The sequence below is a fragment of the Microcebus murinus genome, chromosome 7 (genome assembly GCF_040939455.1).
Source record: "Microcebus murinus isolate Inina chromosome 7, M.murinus_Inina_mat1.0, whole genome shotgun sequence".
NCBI lineage: Eukaryota > Metazoa > Chordata > Mammalia > Primates > Cheirogaleidae > Microcebus > Microcebus murinus.
Genome location: NC_134110.1, coordinates 56,789,226 through 56,812,015, shown reverse-complemented (window position 1 = coordinate 56,812,015; position 22,790 = coordinate 56,789,226). Strand labels below are relative to the sequence as shown.

The window sequence follows — 22,790 nt, the reverse complement described above, 5'->3', positions numbered from 1 at the left end:
TGTTCTCGTAGAATTGTTTGCAAAAGACTTATGTAATATGCCTGAAGGTTACCCCAAGAACAAAGCATTTCAGGAATGATTTAAGCTGGTTATCCATGTGCGAACGCATGTGAATGTGTTTGTTTGGGCCTGTGCACACGTGTATGCATGTGACTCACACTTATCTTTTCACAAAGGATTTGAGGTAGCACAGGATGTCATTCATCCGGAGTACAAAGCCATGAGATTACAATCAGTTAGTAAGTCAGACACTGCATAATGCTCTCTTCAACTTAGATTTCTTGAAGTCTTACAAGTTGAAGGGGGTGAGATCCTGGGACTTTTAATTTGCACTGGGGCAAAATTGTTCCATTGTGTGGAAGAGATGTGGGGAAAAGATTCCTCTGGGAAAAACAAGCTTTTAGAAGAGTTTGCTGTGTAATTTATAAAGATAAATCTTCTTTAATATACTTGAAAACTATAATTTTTAAAAAAGGAATTATCAAAATTAAAGCTATAGGAATTAAAGCACATGGATAGCGTATGGTTAGCTCTGTGCACTGCTAATTTGGTTTCTGTCTGAGCTCCATTTGTATGGATCAGATATTCTTTTTTCTTCTCCAACAAGACTGAGTCTGGACTTGCCTAATGGCCTGCTTTAATCGAGCCAACCACATTCTGTAGGGGAGGAACCAGGACAGAAATAGCTGGATTTAATGTCTAGAACAAAGACATTGCTAAAAAACCTCAAATCGGGTATCTCCTACTTCTTGCTTAGGTGGAAACAACACAGATAGTCTCAAGGAATGGCAATTAGTTATCCATAACAAGATCCTTTTTATATTCCTGGATGAGAGCAGCGGATACAAAGTAACTAGTCATCCTAACAAGAAGACAATCATACTGTTTTTATTAGGTGTGATTATCATCTGTTCTTATCCCATTATACCATGACATAGGTATTTTTAGGTGAGAACTATGTTGAGGAATTTTTAAAGAAAGATGATGCCTTATGTCTTATGACTCTTCTCTACATGTTTTATAAGAATTTGGAGGGGGAGAAAATAGTGGTTTAAAATCATGAACTTTGCTATCAGATCAGGATATGACTTCTCTAAGCCTCCATTTTTATTTTTTTTTAATAAAATGGGGATAATAATAGGTCCTGCCTCAGATATGTAAGTAAAGTGTTTACCAGATGTATTAGTTTCCTATTGCAGTTATAAAAATTATAAAAACGTTAGTGGCTTAAAACACAGACATATCATCTTAAAGTTCCGACAGTCTGAAGTCCAAAATGTCTAGTCTGAAGTCAAGATATCAGTAGGGCTGTGTGCCTTTCTGGAAGCTCTGGGGATAATCCATTTTCTTGTTTTTTCTGGCTTCTAGAGACTGTCCGCAGTCTTTGGCTCATGGCCACCCACTAGCTTCAAAGCCAGCATGCATGGTCCAGTTTTCTTACATTGTATCACCATAATACTGACTCTCTTGCCTTCTTTCTCCATTTAGAGGGGCCCTTGTGGTTATATTGGGCCCCCAAGATAATACAGGATTATTTCCTATCTGAAAGTCAGCTGCAACCTTAATTCCATCTGCAACCTAATTTCCCTTTGCCAAGTAAGGCACATTCACAGACTCCAGGGATTAAGGCAAGGATACTTTTAGGAGTCATTATTCTGCCTACCATGTCAGAGTACCTACCACAAAGGGAAAACACAACGAATGACAGTTTTTGCTGTTCTTAACACGAAGGAAGAAAGAGCCTTTCTCTGAATGGTTTTTTGTTAGGCAAGAAGATGCCAAATGACCAATGTCCCAGAAACCAGATGGGCACAGAGCCCTAGCACAGCGCATGTCAACACCTTTTACAAACAGTGGTTTGGGCACTCTGCCTATAAAGCTGAAAAATAAAGAGCAGGGTTTTTATGTTCTGACCTAGATACACATGTTCAGTGACTTTCCTGTTCTTCTCTCTCTATGTACCTCTTCCTTTCTGGAGGATATTTTAGTGCTATGGTATTAATTTACTTATGTTAGGCTGACTCATCAAGAATAGAACTTGAATGCTCACCTTTCTGTCAAGCTTAAAGCTCCACAAGTCCAGCTGTGAGCTAGGCAACTTCTCCCTAATATACTGAGTGTCTCTGAAAACATCTCTAGAATTCAAATGACTATTTATGACTCAAGCTATTCTTCCTCCCTCCTAGTTTCAAGGGCAGCATTACTCTTTCTGCCACATCTACATGACAGGTGAAATCACCTGTCCCCTGGTACTCCCTAACATTCTCCCTTTGTGTACACTAGTCTGGACTACAGGCCTAGCCTTCCAAATGTCTCCTGCTGTCCTTCCTCAACTGATTTGGGCCAGCACTGCCTGGAGGTCATGGGTCCCTCTTTCCCATCTCTTCTGTCTTAAATCAGTCCTTCTGCCTTGTATTAAATAAGTCCATGTCAGCATGCTTAAGGGTGCAGGGAACTTATTTTTAAGCACTCACCATATGCTAGACATTGTGCTAGATATTCTGCATACATCATCTCATTGAACACACTGACTGATACACACACAAAAATACCCCAAATTTTCCTAGGGGCCACAGTGTTTTATTACAAAAATAAACTTTGAATGTAATTTAAAGGTAAACATAAATAGAAAAATGACATTTATTGACTTCATTTAATCCATGCTTTTAGAATTAAATTGTTAATGTTAATTGTAACAATAAGAACATCAATAAGTAAGATTTTATATATGCTTCATGTGGCCCCAGGGTCAAAACTAGAGTAAGTTAAATACAACTCTCATGGAAGTTAATGTGTTAATCCTAACTTAATGCCCTGGCAGGTAGATGTTATTTCTCCTTTTTCTACTAGCAAGGCAACTGGGGCATAGAGAGCTTTATATAATTCAGCCAAACCTACATGGTAAGTAGCAAAGAGAGAATTCAAACTCAAATATATCTGATTTCAAAGCCCTTAGTTTTAGCACTGTGTTAGAGCCTTCTTATTTAACTTTGTTTTTAAGGAATCCATTTTATCAATGCTTACTTGGATTCATGTATTTTAGGGGCAAATCTTCCAGTGGCCTAATGTCATGGTTGGGTCATCTTATTGGTGGTCTCTGTGGGCAGCTAAAGACTGCTTTGTGTACTATTTTTTTTTTTAATCAAAGATACTGTACTTGCCAAACATCTCCCTTTGACGTGGCTTGCAGATTAATCCAGGTACTTTTCTCACATTAAAAAAAAAAAAAAAGACGGGTAGTGAGGGTGGGAAATAATTTTTCCATGTGCAAGTGGCTTTGAACCACAGTGAGTTAGGGCTCTCGTGGAGGTAAATGATCCTGATAAATCTGTTTTCTTTTTCTATTAGAGATCAACTCTCAGAACTCAGTGACAGGTCAAAACACGCTTTTATTCTTTGACCAAAACACCCACAGAGGAAACAGAAACCAGTTTAGCAACTTTGCAAGTGGGTGCAGAAGGATTCCTATAAATAAAGCTTCCCATTGTGCCTCTCTGGCCATGTTCGGTTTGGAATGCTGATCGTCCTACTCTCAACTCTTACTGACAACATGGTGAATTTAGTTCTAGCTGATGCTTGATGCATTGCATTTTTTTTTTTTGTATTCTAATTGTGGTACACCCTAAAGGAGATCTACCCATAAAATAAGCTCTAGCATGATTTCTAAGCATTTGTGCAATATAAGCCCTACCCCCAAAATAGTGATGGGTGTGGCTATGCAGCTTATCTGCACAACCCATGCATTTCTTAGTGGAGCAGTAAAGAAGATGAGCAGCCCTTCTCATCTGCCCCATGAGAGCTCTATTGCTGACATGAGAGATTGGGACCAACAGTTCTAAAGGAAATAGAGTCACAAGAAATTCAGGATAAAGTTCTGGGTTTGGAGAGTTATGATGATGTCCCAGAAGAAGACGACTTAATTATATTTGAATAAATGTAGATTGTTGTACCGTAGTTTAAAAAAAATAACACATCCCCTGAAAATAAGCCCTAGGGTGTCTTCTTGAGGAAAAATAAATATAAGACCCTGTCTTATTTTGGGGGAAACACGGTAAGTGTCTCCCTATTGCCTTCAGATTAAAATCCAAATCCTCAACATAATTTACAAAACATGTGAAGGCACTAGTTCCTGCTTATTTTTCTAATCTCATCTTTCTCCTCTCCCCCTACCCTAATCTATATTATCCTCTTTCATACCATGCCGTGATCACACTGGACTTCTTTAAACTGAAGTTTCACTGGCTTCCAGGCCTTTGCCCATGCCAGTCTCTGCCATGGGCACTTTCCTTTTCCCCTGCTCCCAACTACTTTTCAGCATGTAATCCTATTTGCCTGACATATCCTTCCTTTAAATTCTAACATAGATGGCCTTACTCTAAGAAATGCTCGTGATACCTCAAATCTGATCAAACCAATAATTGGAAGCAAATTTAAAGTAAAATAATGGGATTATTATAAATACAATTTCAAACTGGCATAAAGCATGTACACATTCATTCAGTTCATAAGGTTGTCCATACATATTTATTAAACACCTGTTATATGCCCAGCAACTTTTCGTTGGGTCATTGTACAGAGATTGTCAATCTCCTATAATGTTCTAGATACTGTTTTGGATGCAGTGATGATAGGGATGAACGTTTTTAGAGCCAAAATTCTAGTAGGGATGACTAATCACAAATGTATAAATAAATAATACCAGTTAGTGACAAGTGGCATGAAGAAAAATCACATAAAGGGGTGCTGCCTTAGATAAAGCAGTCAGAGAAGACCTTCCAAAGTGGAGGTATACAAGCAGGGGCCTAAACAAAATGACAGAGCAAGGTCAGGCCAATGTCTGAGAAAGAGCATTCTAAGAAAAGGGGAACCCCAAGTTCAAAGGCTTTAGGACAGGAACATGCTTGGTGCATTCAAAGAACAGCAAAGAAGCCTGCATGTGCTACATTCAGTGAGCAAGATGGAAAGGGGTTCTGAGGGCCAGGACCTGTAGTGTTCAGCAATAGGGGGATTGCAGTCCAGTGAAAGCTGTTTCATGCAAGCTAAACTTACAGAAATTTTGTAATATATTTATTTTCCACAAAGCCTAACACACTCAATATGTCCTATAAATATCAGCCAACCATAATGCTACCGTAAGCAGTTCAAAATTTCTTTTAAGAATCACTCTTTAACACCTGCTCTCTCCTCTGCCCCCTCAAAATGAGTTAAATACTTGATAAGTAAACTTTTTCTCATAGAAAAGCCAGATGTTTTCTCTGGATGAGGGAAGATTGCCTTTCCCTTGCCCCCATCCCCTGGAGAGCCCTGTTTCAGAACTGACACTATTTATATGGCTCAACTCAGTTTTGAAACAGGGCTCTCCTCACTTCAACTGAGAGGCAAAGTATTCTTTTTGGTCTTCTGCAGAGTATATTTAGCTAAGTGTCCACTACAAGTGAAATTCACATCTCAGGCTAAGGCTATAACCTTAGCATTGTGATGTGATATTGGCAAAAGTACTTTTATAATCCTACCAGCCAACAATTAATATCTATAATTAGGAAGATTACATGATTCCAAAATTACCCAAGTATTGGAAAGACTTTGTTTTTATCATAAATCTTCCTTTTGCAGACATTCTATAATAAAGACATCTGCACCCGAATGTTTATGGCAGCACAATTCACTATTGCAAGGATGTGGAAACAACCCAAGTGCCCGTCAATTCATGAGTGGATTATTAAAATTTGGTAGATGTATACAATGGAATATTACTCAATTCTAAGAAATGTCAGTGATCTAGCACCTCTTATATTTTCCTGGATTGAGTTTGAGCCTATTATCCAAAGTGAGGTAACACAAGATCAGAAGTATAGGCTCCACTTATATTCGACATCAAATTGGTACTGACTGATTAACACTATGGTGCTCACATGGTAGTAATATTCTCCAGGGATTAGGGGTTTGGGTGGGGTGAACTCACAACTAAAGGACACGGTGAGCATTGTAGAGGGGAAGGGTATGCCTCTAACCCTCGCTAGGGAAAGGCAAAGATATAAAATGTAACCAAAATGTTTGGACCCTCATAATACCCTGAAATAAAAAAAAATCTTCCTTTTGCAAAAGATCTATTATCATCTTTAAAAAGTCCACTTTGAACTAGTTCTGATTATGTAATCAAGCAGATTTGTCAATTTCCTAAAACATAAGTCCACAAACCTGGACATTTAAAGTTACATTGTCATAAATTGGCCAATCTACATGGTGATAAAAATATAATGTAAGGGAAGAAAAGAAAGAAGTTAACCATGAAAATAACGATGTAAACCAAAAAAGAATCTAGAATAAAAACTGGAGGAGATGTAGAAGCAACTGAATTTCTGATCATAGTAAATCAGAGCTTCTTAGCAGCTCACATCCCCAAAGTAATAGACAGCCAATATTTAGCCAACATTCATCAGAAACTTTGTTCATTGTGTACCTAGTGGACAGCTCTAAGCATGGTTAAGAAATTGATTTGGTCTTGCAAAACCCTGAAAGAACTAAACTTGGCTGACCATGACTCAAGTCTAGTTCCTATCAGATTCTTAATGAGAGCAAATAATAAAGAACAAATGACAAAATATTGGGAATATGTACCTTGTGTAGATATGACAAATATATATAAATAAATATATATAGATATTTACTTAGATAAACACCTGTCATGTGATCAATTCACCAGTTGTTTGATATGGGGGAGTGTGAGCATGTGCGTGCCTTTACAGCTCTCTTATTTCTATTCAAACACAAGGCAAATGTGGATACTATTACTGACCACCTATGTGAGATGTAAATATATAAAAGTCCTCCTTTGCATTTCCTGCAGATGTTGAAAACCGTATGTGTTTTGTTTTGGGTGCTGTTTTTGTGTGTGTGAGTTCCATCGTAGCATGAAGTGTTCCTTTAAAGAGGAGCCAATTCATCACTGCTTTCTACCTGATGCTGTTGTTTCCCAGGAGTGTGCAGCTATGCTCAATTATTTGAAGATGAATGTCAAGGCATCTCCAAAGCACTTTTGCCTTCTTCTTTTTGCTCATCATATAAAGCTGCAAGGAAACATTTTGTCATTAATTTTCTATACATAGCTAACTCAGCAAAACTTAGAGAATAAGCAACATCTCCCAGGGTGATTGTGTGCATAACATGAGAATATTAGTTGAAGCACTTTGTAACTGATAAGGGATTACACATATGTAAGGCACTGTTATCATTAGCATTACTTTAATGTATTAGAATGGAATCTAGGACTGGAATAGCCAGTCATGTTACTAAGGAGTGAAATGGAAATTAGTATCCATTAAACACCTACTTATAGCATAGTGCCACAAACTTAACTGGATGTTTTACATAGGTTATCTTATTTATTTAATATAATAGTATTGATAGGGATACTGCTGGAACTCTTAAAGGCCAAATAGAATTTTCAGTGGATATAAACATAGCTCCATAGAGAAGATTAGACATCATATATTTTCACCTGAGACTGAATCATATCGCCAATTTTTACCATTTTTCTCCAAAAACCTGTTGGTTTGGCCACGTACTTTACTAGCCAATGAATAGTTTTATTATGGAGCTGTGAGAATTTGGCAAAGACCATATGCTTTGCATTACCTACAAAATCTTGGCATTAATATTATTTCTATTATATAGAGCTGTGGTCCCCAAACCCAGGCTGCAAAGCTCAGCTGCCCTCCCATTCCAACCCCCCTCCCCACCCCCACCCCATTGAAAAATTGTCTTCCATGAGACTTTGGAATGGGGTGGGGGGAGAAAAAAAAGAGGCTCACAGCAGGAGGTGAGCAGCAGGCAAGCAGTGAAGCTTCATCTGTATTTACACCACTCCCTATGGCTCTCCACTGCCCCAACTCCACCTCCCCGCCCCCACCCCGTTCTGTGGAAAAATTGTCTTTCGTGAAACTGATCCCTGGTGCCAAAATGGTTGGGGACTGCTTATAGAGCATCACTTGTTGTGAACTGATGGTAACGTGAACTCCATTTTCTTTATGATTGTTGTCATTTCACTGCAATGTAGTAACTCTATACAGTTTTCCATGAGTTATGTATCTTTTTAAATTACCTCGGAAGCCCACCTGTTTTGGTATCCAGTAGTTCTCAGACTTACAAGGATCTTTACCTACTAAGTTGATATTTTCTATTCCGAATGGTTGTGATCCCTGCCTTTGAATAAAATGCAGTGTTACACTATATGTATACATCAGTGAGTTGCCATTGCTGGTCTCACCTAAATGTGATAATGGGAGAGTAAAAGGGAAACATCCACCAGAATCTTCTCCGGGACTCCAAAATTTAAGGACATGAGTAGGGTGTCAGAAATTGCCAAGCTCTAGATGCTACCCCTTTGTTTCTACAAAGCTAACAGGGAATATGGATTAAGAAGGGGCCAAGTAAGAAGAAGTTATTATTACTCTTACCCATTCATTCAGTTACTAATGTTTAGCACTGTGGTAGGTATGTTGACTTTCTCCTTGCTATACTATGGGGAAAAAAACAGGAAGAAATAACTATAATGCAAAGCAGTGTGAACTGCAAATATCATGATAATTGCAAGTTGCAAGTTCTGGGGGGGGAGGGGAATCAAACTTATATTCTGACAATGGCTAGCAGTGTTTAAATATCTATAAAGGTAAAAAACATCAGTCTGGTTATTACTCAGCTTATCAAATCTACTACCTGTCGGTGTTAGTAGGACTATGTAACAGAGATTTGTTAAAGGTGGCCATGTCATTCATTTGTTTTATGATAAGAAACCGTACAGAAGTTAGATATTGAGTTCTGTTATCTCACTCCATGATAGACTTTGCAGGGTCAACTTAGTAACAAAAATCACGTAGGGTATGCTGGCACTCTTCCCAAAATGCTCATGAGCCAAAAGCGAGTCCACAGTCACAGGGCAGGTGCAGTGGCTTCCCTGTGTACAGAAACAGAAACCTCTGAATCTTGCGCACTGCCACCAGGGGTCAGGGACTGGGCAGGAGGAGAGGGCACTCTGGCAGAAAGGAAGTGTTGTATTACCCGGGGAAGAACAGGAACCAAAATTCCCTTCTCCTTCTTGAAAGCAGCACATTGCTGGCTGAGCCGGGTTTGAAGGGAGGACCTCAGAAATGTTCTGTCCACGTAAAGGTATGTGTAAGTGCTAAGTGGCTTTAAATAGGTTATTTTGGAAAGTCAAATAAGGCAGACTTCAAAGGGCTTCCTTTGTGTTATATTTTCAAAACTCAGATAAGCTATATGGATCTCTGATGATGTAGTTGGAGGTTTTATGGCTACTCCCTCCAAAAAGGGAATATTTGGTGGGGAAGGTAGAGAGGGAGGTAGACTCTGTCAAAATACTAAATCTAAATAGAATATATATTTTAGAATAGAATAGAATAAATAGAATAGAATAAAATAGAATATATATATAATGTGTATATATTATTTGTCCATGATTTGCTGTAGGTGCTACTGCCAATTATGATTCTATAAGGAGATAATTCCAGAAATAGATTTAGACATAGTGATTTGAATCTGTTTCATGTCCTATGACCATCTGTAACAAGTTATTAGTGACTTTTTTTTCATTCATTCACAGAAAAACATTTGTCAGTAAGATTTTCATATTGCCTTACTTTATCCTTAACTGAAAAAATGGTGCCTAACTTGTGACATGACAGTGATCAAGTCACATGATCTCTTTTTTATCACTACTGTATTCTGGGTTTCAAAGACTAGTAATACATTTCATTGAAACTCTCCTAACCATCTTCTCAAAAACTTGCTTATACATCTTTGGCTTTTGTTAGCATTTCATTACTTTAAGTTCTCTAGGCTCCAGAGAAATGAGGAGAGAAATAGGCATGGTTTTTTTCCTTTTTCTTTCTTTTTTTTTTTTTTTAAGTTTTGGTCAAACAAGCCAAAATTACATTATCATTGATGGATCGACCTGTACTTTTAAATGGAAGGAATAAAGATATAAAAAGAACTGAGGCATGTAAGTAACCTCTTTGATTTTTAATGGCATGCAGCAGACGGAATTCATTATTGACTTTTAAAAATGAAATTGCTCTGTGTTATTATTTATTTATAGTTTTGCCTTTCAAAAGAAGTAATTACCATTACTAGGCTAGTTTTTCCTCAATCCCAAGCAACTATGTGACAACATCAGAATTATAATATTCTTTACCACTTACTTAGTCATGAAGCTTAATGATGTTGCAGGATTTCATCCCTTTTAAATTAGTAATAAATTTATGAGGATAATGCACAGCTAAGAGGTTGAGTATCTTTACTTCTTATTTGGGCAATTTCAAAAGCAATTATTTCACATCGTAGGGCAATTTATTTATGAAATTCTCATTGTAGAAACAGAAACATTTTTAATTGGAAATACGCAATCTAATTTCATTTTTTCCAGTTCAACACACAGATACTGTGATGATAATCATAGTATATACAAAATTCCCAAGTAAAATATTTAGGTGACTTGTTTCGGCCCAAACAACTTTTTAATTTTAATCACAAAATCTAAAACTTTTAAGTCATTGGGGAGGTTGATAACCAGTCATGACAAAACTCAATTTTTAAGCAATGCCAAATATTTGATCCATTATACTTCAAATTTTAGAGGTATTAAAATTATCTTCATAATTTAAAAAATAAGCAAAGATGGAAAAATCTCTAGTATGGAGCTATAGCTTCATACAAAAATGTATGAAGCCTTTTTTCAAAGCTGTTGTTTTAAAGTATCATTTCATATAGAAGGACAGCATTTATATTTTATAGGATGAAAAGATCTGATGTGGACAGGATTCAGACCACTTTTGAATTTCAGTGAAGCTCCTGGTTCAATTAGATCCCTCTTTCCATTCTCCTTACCTCTCCCGCACCCATCCTCCCTCTCCCCAGCTGCTTTCTCCTCTTCCCTACTCTCTCCTCCTCCCTCCTCTACCTTATATTCTCCTGGCACTTGCACACTCAGACACTGTTTTGCACAAGTGGATCTATTTCCTTCAACAGTGGTCATTACTGTGAAACTGTAGGATAGCAATGAATATTTCATATGTAGCACTTAAGCCTCTTCAACTAGAGTATGCATTTTGATTCATTGTACCCATCCATAGGCACTTAATAAATGCTTATTGATTGTATAGTAAGATTGTATTATGACTGATTTTGAGAATTTTCATACCCTCTGCAGTTACTGGTACTATATTTCCTTTTATCTAAGATGTACCTTCTTTCACATTTCAACATTTTTAAAACCTAAAGGCATTTTATGATCAAGGGCATATTGTGATTTAATTGGCAGGGTTATTTTTTAAAAATCTTTCTTTGTTGGCATGCATCTCACAATCAGTGGTATACTAGGTTGGATGAAATATAGCAGTAAAAATATAGATAAATCTATTACTTGCATAATGTGCTAAAGGCCATGCATTTCACAGTCAAACCTTTAAAAAGTATCTTTTTTTTTATACGTGGTTTGTTTGTGGCCAATTTTGTTTGCTTCCCACTAGTTCTCTCCATCCTAGCTTCCTTGCTCTGTGGCTCTACTTATTCTTAAGCCACTGTCTGGACTCAACATCCTGGAAAATGCTCACAGAATTTTATTAGTAATTTAATTACCAACATTCAACTGTAAAGTTTTTCAAACTAAAGCCCCAGGCTCAAGTTATGATTCTGTTCCTTTAAACTATGTATACTTAGCAATCCAATGATTATTCTCAGAGCTTCAAATTATATATCTAAATAATAGAAATAATATGAATAATTTTTTCATCACAGGATTGTTAGGACAATTTGTAAAAAAAAAAATTGTACCAGTAAAATTATTGAAAATGAAATGTATATGAGAGCACTTTTTAAACCATGAATTACTGTTAAATTATAAATTGTAAGGATCAGGATTAAACAAAATATTATTAGACAGGCGTGTGTATGAGTGGAAAGTTGGAGAGAGGAAAAAATGAAAAATTATATGATCCATTCCAAACTAAAGAGAGTAAATTTTACATTGTTAATTATCATTAGAAATGATGATATGACTCATTAAATGTATGAATTAAAAGGAGGACCATGAAATCTATCTTCAGAGAGCTTCCTACATATCAGATTCTTATCTATTCTAAATCTCAGCACTGAGAATGCATTTCAATACCTGAGAGTTTGTACTGTAGATTGAATTAGTAAACCACAGCCCACAGTACCTCTGAGTCATTAAAAATAAAAGAGGTTACTTAGATTCCTCAATTCCTTTTCTATCATTGTTCTTTCCATTTAAGAGACAACATCAGCATATTTCACAATAGATTTTGCATCACTAAACATCTCAGAATAAGATGCACACTTATGGGTTAGTATATTAAAATAGACTTTATCCCAGTCACTTTAACTCTTGGAATATGACAGAGAGTTTTGTCTAACAATCTGACTTTAAGATGGTTGGATGAGAGAGTATGCCAGCAATTATTGTTCTTCATGTGTTTTTTGTAGTTGCTTGGTCAAAGCAACCAAACCTTACCTTATTGTTTATTTGCTGGGTTCCTTGTTATATATAAAGACTTAAAATAGAATTTGCATACAAATGTACATTTTAATAGAGCCTTCCTTCTCATAGAAAAAGAGTTATAGATATAAGATAATATCCACTGGGGAAAAATACCACACACCATTGTAGTAATTGTGAGAGGGCCCTACTCCCTGGTTCTAGATATTCATGAAGGGGAAATGATACAAAATTAATTGAACCAAATGGAATCAGTCACATAGCTACTTTCATAGGCAGAACCCTTTTGCTGCCATAAGGAAGACTTCAAATATTTTCAGCTTTAAATTTCATCTTACCACTCTCCAATGAGAAATAAATTTCATAGAACATAGGTACTACTGCATAGAAACCAAAATCCTCAAAGTCCTTTTTCTTAAAAAACTGATTAGGACATTTGTATATATTGAGCTTTCTTTAATACTTATTTTTTGTTGTGTTGCTTTTCACAATTTCAAAAACATACATAAGAGTAAAAAACATATTCTCATTATTGTATGTTTAAAACATAGGGCACTTCCATGGCACTTAAAATAGTACTTTTGAATGTAAATTTGATTGCCATAGTGACTACAAAACACAAGATTATTTTTTAAAAGGTTATATGTTTAGCGTGTATATTGTCTGTGAGGATAGAAATTTCAAGTGGCAGGAATAAAGAGGAAGTGCTGTTTTAGAGGCATGTGCAGGTGAAAAGGGGAATTAAAGGAAAGGGAATTCTTAGTCATTACTTGAAAATCCTGTTTCTCTATGCTATATCTGTCAGTGGAAACTCTTTCAGTATCTCATTTAAGTCACTTTATTTCCAAAGACTTAAAAGTCGTGACTCTTAACAAACGTGAACATTTTCACATTTAATAATATACTGGGGTTCACAATTGTTTCCCATGTCAATTTATTATTAACAACAGCAAGCACATTGGGCTTACTTGATAATAAGTACTACACTAAGTGCTTTAAATGTACTAATCATTAACATGTTAACACATTTTAGCATAATAATATTCATACATTAAACTGTATTAACATTTCCATTAATGGAAGCATCCTTTTTTCTACTTGTTCAGGCCCAGGAACATTGGTGTAATTCTAAACTCGTCTTTTCCTCTTTACCCTGTATCTAATCAGCTCAGAGATCCTGTTGACTTTATTCTTAAAATAAATCCAGAATCTCCCCAGCTCTTAACACTCTCACTGCTTACTCCTTTGCCCAAAGACCACCATCTTTCCTCTGCATTCTGGTGACAGCCTCCTGCCTGCTTGCCCTGCCTCTGCCTTTGCTTCCCACACAGGTCAGTTTTCAGTAAGGCAGCTGAAGGAATATGGTAAAAGATGAATCTCATTGTTCCACTCTTGTGTCCAACCCCTTTCCAGGGTTCTCTGCGTCTCTCCAAATAAAAACCAAGCCAAAGTCCTAATCAGGGTCCAATGGGGCCCAACTGATCACCCCTAGCCCCCCCCACACACCCCTTTTTTCCTATAATTCCTCCCTCATTATTCTACTCCAACATCACTGGCCTTTTTGCTGTTCCCTGGACTCACCAAGCATGCTTCTTTCTCAGGGCCTTTGCAATAATGGCTCCCTCTACCTGGAAGGCTGTCCCCCTTTAGACTGACAGAGCCAACTCCTTCACTTTCTTCAAGTTCTTAGAAAATCGCCTTTCTGGTGAGACCTTCCCTGACTAAAATTTCAAATCCCCCACCCATATACACAGTTCATACACACTCTTCTCTGCTTTTATATTTTCCTCCACAGTACTCACGACTGACACACATATGTGTGTATATAGTTATCTTGCTTACTGGAACACAAACTTTATGAAGAAGGAATTTTTGTCTTTTTGCTTTTCATATTCTATCTCTTGTACCAAGAGCGGCCTGGTATACAGTACATCTTCAATAAATATTTGTTGAGTATATCCTCGGATGAATGCTATCATTAGGTACAATTATTACCCCCATTTTGCAAATGAGGAAGTTAAGGAACAGAAAGATTAAGAAATTTATTCAAGGTCAAATAAGTTAAGTAATTATCAGAGCTGGGATTCATACCGAAGACCCTGGCTCCAGAAATTTATGCTTGAATCACTTTACAACATGGCTTAACTATTTAAGTGATAGTAAATTAATTAGAAGAAGAGAGCTATGCATAGATTCATGTATTCTCTAGGACTTTTTTCAATAGGCTTTCTTTCCAGATAAATAGAAAATTTGAGTGTTTTCTGGCTTTGGCAGCATAGTCAGATATAGCAAAGCTCCTTTCCCCCAAGTCACTTTTTAATTTTTTTTTTCCAAAAAGAAAGTATGAGATTTTTTTTACATCGCAAAAAACATATATAAAAAAATGTATGTATATATATAACAAATGACCCTAATCTGACCTATGTGGACATTCAAATGGTCCACATAATGAAGTAACATATGTGCAATGGTAAAAAAAGATAACACTGAGGAAAAATACAGAATGAAAACATTTAGTGAATGCCTGCTGTGTTCTATAATAACCAGTTACTTGTGAGGGCCTTTTTGATATTTCAAGTGGAATCTAATGAGAGACAGATGCATATTCAGACAATTAAAATTATGCATTTATTTAAGTGTGAAAATAGGATTATATACAATTCTAAATTGGAATTTAGAAGAAGAAACACCCAATAGAGATCTGCTGACAGCTGAAAGCAGGGCTTTGGAGAGTGGGTTATGAGGCAAGTAATAGTGGTAAGAAGAGAACAAAGAGGTCAAGAGCAAAGAGAGAGTTTCTGAAAGAGGAGGTGGGAGAATACCCAAGTTAAATGTGACTTACATTGCAATTTTGCCTTAGAGGATAGGACTCACTGTGGGAAATGTTTTTTTTAATAATATTTATATGCTGTAAAATAGAAATTACAAGCAAAGCAGTTATCAGAAGGATGTGTTGAATTTAACTTGTAAAAGGATATCATTACATATCCAAATGCATCATATAGAAAATTGTCAAGTTCATTTATCCCCGACCACCTCAGTCTTTCTTTCATAGGATTCAGGTTGCATGTCAAACCAGAACAAGACATTCTATTTTATGAATTGTTATTCTTGCTAACACATTAAGCCAACCCCAGCTTTCTACACTTTAACAGCCCACCAAAAAATACCATTTATCCTGAGTGTGTCTAATGTGTTTTTCATCCTCAAGGGTGTTTTCTTACCACTTCATGTTCCTCTGGAAAGTCAGGTTTTTTCCAGCTGATTATTTCCCTGATTTGACAAGGTCACTCTGAACTTCCTGCCTGTCATCCTAACCATCGGCAGTGTGATCTAGCTAAGTGACAGACAGCAGGGTCACTCAGGTCCTTCAATAAGAGGGCGTATGCCCTTAGATGATGGTAATTCCATCTATAAGCAAGTTAAGAAAAGAAGATATTCAGATAATAAATGCTAAAAAACAAATAATAGAATAACGTGATCATCTGAGACTAGAGTAGGGTAGTGATGCAATTAGCTTGGATAATCATGGGCATCTCTGAGAAGTATCACTAGAATTAAAGCCCCAGTGATGAGAGGAAGGCAGTCATGCAAGGATCTTGGAGAACAGCTAACCAGGTAGAGAGAAAGGCCTGGAAGTAGAAATGAATTTGGTTTGTCAAGAAACAGACGGGATACTAATATAACTGGACAGAGTGGTAGGAGTATAAAATGAGGTCTCAGAGTTAGTGAGGGCTGGGTGTACACTCCGAACTGCTGTTTTTGCCTCTGAGAACTGGAATTGTGGTTCTATTGGTGTGTCCCAGTTATAAATCTAGTTTATATTTATGACAGAAAATAACTTGAATTTGCTGGGCACTGCATAATTTATTTTAAAAACCTCTAATGTACATTCTCATTTTTTTAACATTTTGTAACATCCTGTGAAGTACACAGTGTTAACATTATTCCCATTTTACAGATGGGAGACTGTGGTACATAAATGTTACAGGACTCACTCTAAAAAGCCTTAGAAAGGCCCGCCGTCCCACTCACTTAACCCAGCACCAACACACACACACACCTACATTCAGACTCTTCATGCTTAATCAAAATTGTCAAAAGATTGAAACTGTCTTTTAGCTTGGATTTGAAATAAACTCATGGCTTTGGTATGACTAAGGGCTCATCATTGCTCACAACATGAAAACAAAAAGAATTTCTATAATAACGAACAAAAAAAGAACAGGTAACCTCAGTTTGCACTAATAGTATGTATGTGTAGATCAAGAATCTACACAATCTCTTGTTCAGCCACATCTTTGATTCTGCTAGGTGGCTATGCATGATATAATGTTCATTGTCAGATTTAAGTTTTAAGTAATTCACTCTGGAATGTGTATTTGAGGAGAACAGGACAGGTTAGTCCAGGTGAGAGACTTGACAGCCTGAACTTGAAAACCTGAAAATTCAGGTCTCCTACCTGAAGACCTACTGAGCCACCTTAGTCACCAAAGTATATCTGCACTACATGATCAACAATGTTTCCCTAACTTGTTAAAATTATGTCACATATGACAGCATTTAAACCTTCAAAAAAGTGAGCTCTAGTTATTTTTAATTTTCATGTTTACTTTATCATAAAGGATATTAGGTTATTTATAAAAGTTTTTATCATAGGAATTTCAATTATATTAATACATACATTTTTCTCTTCTGCATGCTTAAGATTTGCTCTTTTAATATATCATTTCAAATACTAATTTATAATTTTAATAAATCATTTTCTACTAAGGAGTATTATGTTTCTCTGTTCTAGATTTTATTTGTCGTGTGTGTATGTGTGTGTGTGTGTGTGTGTGTGTGTTTGATAGCATAAATTCTTATAAGGAAAAGAAAGGAACAATTTTAAAAATTGAAAAATCAACCTGAACATATTAGAAATAAGCCGGTGTTAAAGTTATCAAGCCTATGTTTTAGACACAAGAGAAAGCTAGTCACATGTTCTTCCTATTTTTTTTCAATTTTGAAAAATAAAATATTATATGGAGGTATATTATTTATTATCTCAACCTATTCACTAAAAAAACTCTTTTCACCCTTTGTATATTATTTTTGGAATTTATTTTCTAAAAACTTCTCTTATTTCTTGCCTATTGAAATTTTTAATTTTAACTTAAAATTTTTAATTTAATTTTAAAAAATTCAGTTGTATTTCTACAAAGTCATTGTCTTTAGGACATGGCCTTGATTGAAGTTTGGTGGCTTTTGCCTTTTAATTCAGTCCTTTTCATATGTTTAGATGAATTTGCTTTGGTCTTCTGGTTTCTTGACAACTTCCCTGTCTAGATTATTAAGTCCCCATTGTAAAATTTTGTACTTTAAAAGTAGTTCATTTTCTTAGTTTTTTTTTAACTCTCACACATTTATTAAACTTGAGATATGTGTTTAATTTAAGAATATCTTTTTTTAAAATTTATTCAGCACTTTTTTGCCAAGTTTTAAAGCTGGTTTCCTGGTTTAACATTATATATCCTTGTAATAATTTTAAAAAAATATCAAATTTTAAACTTGAGGAAATGGTCTTGTGGTTACTATTTATTAGTGTTGTGATACTTTTTCTCAGTTTTGGACACATTAAATAAATTTAATATTTCATAATTTCAAAATTTCCTTAAGACACTTACAGCTTCTAATTTTCACCATATCTCAAATTAATTTTTAAATACATATGATAATTAACACATTTTAAATGCATCATAATTTTAATGTGCTCAAGAACTTTTTTATAGGGCTAGCACATATTTTTTCTTGTATTATTTAAGAATTGCAAATTCCGAACAATATAAAATGCTCTAACCCATTTTCTCTCCTATGTCTTGATGCCTTTTCCAGATAGTTATCTTTCATATCAGCAACATCATGTATCTCCAAGTACAGGTACAAGTTGTTTGTGTGTGTACTGCAAACAACTGAAATCAAGGCAGGAAAGCATGTCCTGTTACACAAAATTTGATCAGAAGCACATTCAGAAAGGGAAGAATTCAGGACAGAATTATGATATTTCAAAAGAAAACTTGGTTTCTCACACATTTCTCATGATATATATTCAGATGTTGGTATATAAGCAAGAGAGAGGCATTCCTTCTGAATTATCTAGTTTCTGGTATTTTGAGAGAAGAGTAGCCTTTGACATGGCCACTTCCTTTGCATTCCTTGCTTTTTCAATATATACATTTTACTATTGAGACTCTCCAGCAAAAATAGGGGAAAGGGACTGCTGTTTTATGTGGAAGTGCTTAATATAGCTATGATTAGGAAAATCAGCTTTTTGAAATAGAAAAAGATGAAACAAAAGTTATATGATGTTAAAAAGATGGTAAAGTGCAATAGTCTATATTTGTGTTTTATATCAACTCTACCATTATATATGATTTACTTTTGAATCAATGTAGTAGATGAATGATGATGACATGATCAACTTATGAAGATAACAAAGAACCATTAAACTACCAAACTAGCTGAATGCTTTTAGAGCATCTTCTTTCTACTTCACCCCGGTTGCCAAGAAACGATCATACTGACATTTAGGTCTTTCATTTCCAGAAGGGAGCTTACTTACTGCCATTTCAGACATGATTAAAAACCTCATTCCCACTTACTAATGAAGCAAACCGATCTCAAAAGACCACCATTGCTAGCGGGATTCATAGTTGAAAGCATTAAGTATTTTGGAGATGAGCCCTAAAGCTTTTGCCATGACAGGATTGATACAGGAAGAGGTGGATGTTGGAGACGCAGGGGATCCACCAGCCATCCCTCCTGAATGTCTGCATTATTGCACCTAGGAGAAGATTTTCCCATGCCTACTATTACACAGAGTGATTTGCTACACTAGGAACTCCTAACTGGACCCCCACCTTTCTTCTTTCTCCCTGCCTTTCCAATCCATTATCCACACTGCCATCTCAACAATCTTTCTAAAGCATTGAACTCATTAGTTCTCTCTTTTAAAAATCCTTGAAGATTTCCCCTTCCCATGAAGCAAAAATGCTTCATGCTTCATACAGTCCAAACTCTTTTCATGGTTTTAACCTATATTCCTGGCACCTCCTGCCCTCTGTATCCTCTTCCCATAGAGCTGATGTTAGGAATGCCTGTCCACCGGATTATTGCAAAGGTTCAATGAGAAAATTTATATAAAATACTCCACAGTAGCTAGTATTTATGAAGCCTTTACCATCTTACCAGATGCCAAGGACTGGGCTGGGATCTTATATATATTCTGTCAATTAATCGGAATACAGCCCCATGAGGTATAGATGCTTTTATAAACTCTGTTCTATAAATGAAAACAACAGATTTTTGAGAGGTCAAGCAACTTGCCCAAGGTCATGCCTAAAGATAGAAATGGAGTTGTAATTTTATCTATCCAACAACTCAAAACCTGATGCTTTTATAGACTTTACTGCTGCCTGGCACATTGCCTGATGTACAATTACATTTGATTAAATATTTATTTTTTAAAACCCATAACTATAAAACTTACAACATCTGAAAAGTGACATTTTTTTTTTGCTTCTCTTGTCCACCAAGGTTAGCTGATATCCCACTGCTTTTACTCTTTTTAGATGCCCCATCTTCTCTCTGCCGTCCTCTTCCATCTCCATAATCCCCACACTGCAGTGTAATAATTATGTGTGTGATGGCTCTGATCTGTTGGCACTTTCCTGAGTGCAGGCACTGTATCTCCATTGCCTTTGTGTCCTCAGAGCTTAGCATCATGTGTGGCACTCAACAATTGTTGAACAATTGAAGGAATGAAGCAGACTCTAGAGATAATTTTAAAGCATGTAGGCTCTCCCCTTTCTCAAAAATGCTGAATTTCTGCTTCCACTTAATGTTTAACTACACGAACCCTTTAACTAACACTCAACTATATCATTATGAAAGACTTTAATCAGATTTAAGAGGGTAAGAGGGACTAAGGAGAAGACAAATCACCCTCTTTATCTTCTTTTCTCTCCATGGAATTGAGGGATTTTCCTAACAGATGAGAAAGAGACAAGGTTGAAAGGAAGAAGAGGCATTTAGAGATAGTAAAATAAAATTTAAATTCTCTTTAAAAAATACTAGTTTTGCTTCATGCTAAGTATTCTAAGACTCAAGTCTGTTTTCCCCCCCAATCCTTTTTAACACTATTTTGCAAACACAATCAAACCTACATTCACAGCATTTCTGAGAGGTTGGCAAATGAGGAAACACTCCTAAATTCTAACATCTGAGAACTTGAGGGAGATCAACTGATGAGCACATGGTCACTGAGTGAGTCAGTGAAAGTTCCAGGAATAGAGCTTGGATCTTCTGACTACTAGTCCAGAGTCCTAGTCATCCAACTACTGCCATATTCCCTGGAGAATTTGGTAAAAATAGAAGATGGTACAACTGACAGAGTAAAGCGTTGTCATTGCCAATGTCCACCTTCTATTTTTTCATGTTTAATAGCATAATTTAAAAACTCATAAATGCATATATGCTATTGATTACTCTGTAATATTATGTCAAAAATACCAGTATAGAAATATTTTTATAATTTACATTATCCCCTAAAATATAGAGAACCCACATATATCACCAGAAAAGCACTTTATAAATTATATAATAACCCACATAAATATTTATTTTTCATCATTATTCTGCTGCAGAAGAGAACAAACATTATTTTTAACGAACTGCTTTTTTTGTTTTGTTTTGTTTTAATGTGTGTGGCAAGATCCTCCATCTCTGAATGAGATTCTCAGCAACTATAAAGCCCAAAGCAGATTTAGTACTCTGGGGGAAAATAATCATGTGAAATAAACATATAAAAATAGTCAATATGATCTAAATACAATATGATGTATCTATAAATTACAATCCCATTCTTAAGAAAGAGAAACCCATGCCTCTGCCTATACATTTATTAGATGAACATTAAAATCTCACATTATACCTCCTCTATATAGAGAGATGGTGGCTTAGCATTCTCTGTAGAGATAAAAGGCAGATATTAAACAAACTTGGGTTTGGATCCTGGCAATGCTACCAGGCAGATATGCAACAGTACACATAGGCAAGTCATGGAAACTCCTTTAGCTATCATTTCTTTATCTGCAACAAGGGGATAATGTTACTCTCCTTCCCCACAAAGTCATTGCAAAAATTAATGACATTATGTGTAAACATGGCCTTAATTCATACAATCTTTGAACTGAAAAGGACCTTTACATTATGGAATTTAATTTCACCATATGTCAGCAAGGAAAACTGAGGCACAGGAATGGTAAATGCTGTGCCTAAGACATTTGGCCAGTGAGTCATACATCTGGGACTAAAACCGAGTTTTTTGATAGAGTGTGCTTTGTTGTTGTTGTTTTGTTGTGTTGTTGTGGGGTGGTTTTTTCTCTCTCTCTTTCTTTCTTTCTTTCTTTCTTTCTTTCTTTCTTTCTTTCTTTCTTTCTTTCTTTCTTTCTTCTTTCTTCTTTCTTCTTTCTTTCTTTCTTTTTCACTGGAAAGGCACAACAGAACTGATATACACACCAAGGAATATAAAGACTATGATGGAATGATCTGGAAGAGGAAGTAGGCTGTTTATATAGTGTAAAATGACAGCAGATGAGAAAAGAGGAAGGTACAAGGAAGACTATTTATTAGAAGGTTGCCAAAGACAGATTAAAAAGCAGAAAACTTTTAATGACCTATATTTGTGTTATGTGGTTAAAATATCTACTAAGGATATTTTTTAAATGTATAGAATTGTCCAAAACACATTCCTTGCTTTCCCTGTTTCTAACACTCTTCTAGTTCTACCCTGCTTTGTGCTCTGTTGCTGCCTGTGCTGAGGGCAGAAGGTGCAGTGAGAAAATTTAAGAGACTGGGCAGGGTGGGAAAGAGGTTGCCTGGCATGGAGATAATTGGAAGAGGAGAAAATATTGATTAAATATGTCAAATGCCAGTTCAGTAATGAAAGATAAGGGAGATCAACGTGTGAATGGTTGAGAAAGGAGGGGCAGAAAGAGAAACTAGGAGACTGAAAATGCTTGAAGTTTTTTAGATTGGAGTAAGAGCTGACTTAACCCTATATGTGTTTGATCAGCACTAAACCTTCTTATATCTTAGTTATTTATTTTAATTCCTTAACTTCCATGTCTATATCAAGAGAATATACATATAATCATATAAATATATATTACATATAAATATAGATAGATATAAATACTACAGTTACAACCTGTGGTTTTCT

At 35.8% G+C, this 22,790-nt stretch overlaps 1 protein-coding gene across 4 annotated transcripts in view; it reads left to right on the top strand.

Moving 5' to 3' along the window:
• OXR1 (oxidation resistance 1) overlaps window positions 1–22,790 on the top strand; it is a 438,511-nt gene that overhangs the window by 309,090 nt on the left and 106,631 nt on the right. Inside the window, exon 1 of one of the 4 annotated variants that reach the window (XM_012784248.3) lies at window positions 8,071–9,165. The exons of the other annotated variants lie outside the window; for them this stretch is intronic. Within the exon in view, the coding sequence (XP_012639702.1) occupies window positions 9,147–9,165 (19 nt within the window). The 5' untranslated portion in view covers window positions 8,071–9,146. Of the gene's footprint in view, window positions 1–8,070; window positions 9,166–22,790 lie in introns of those variants that run through there. 4 annotated transcript variants of the gene reach the window in all.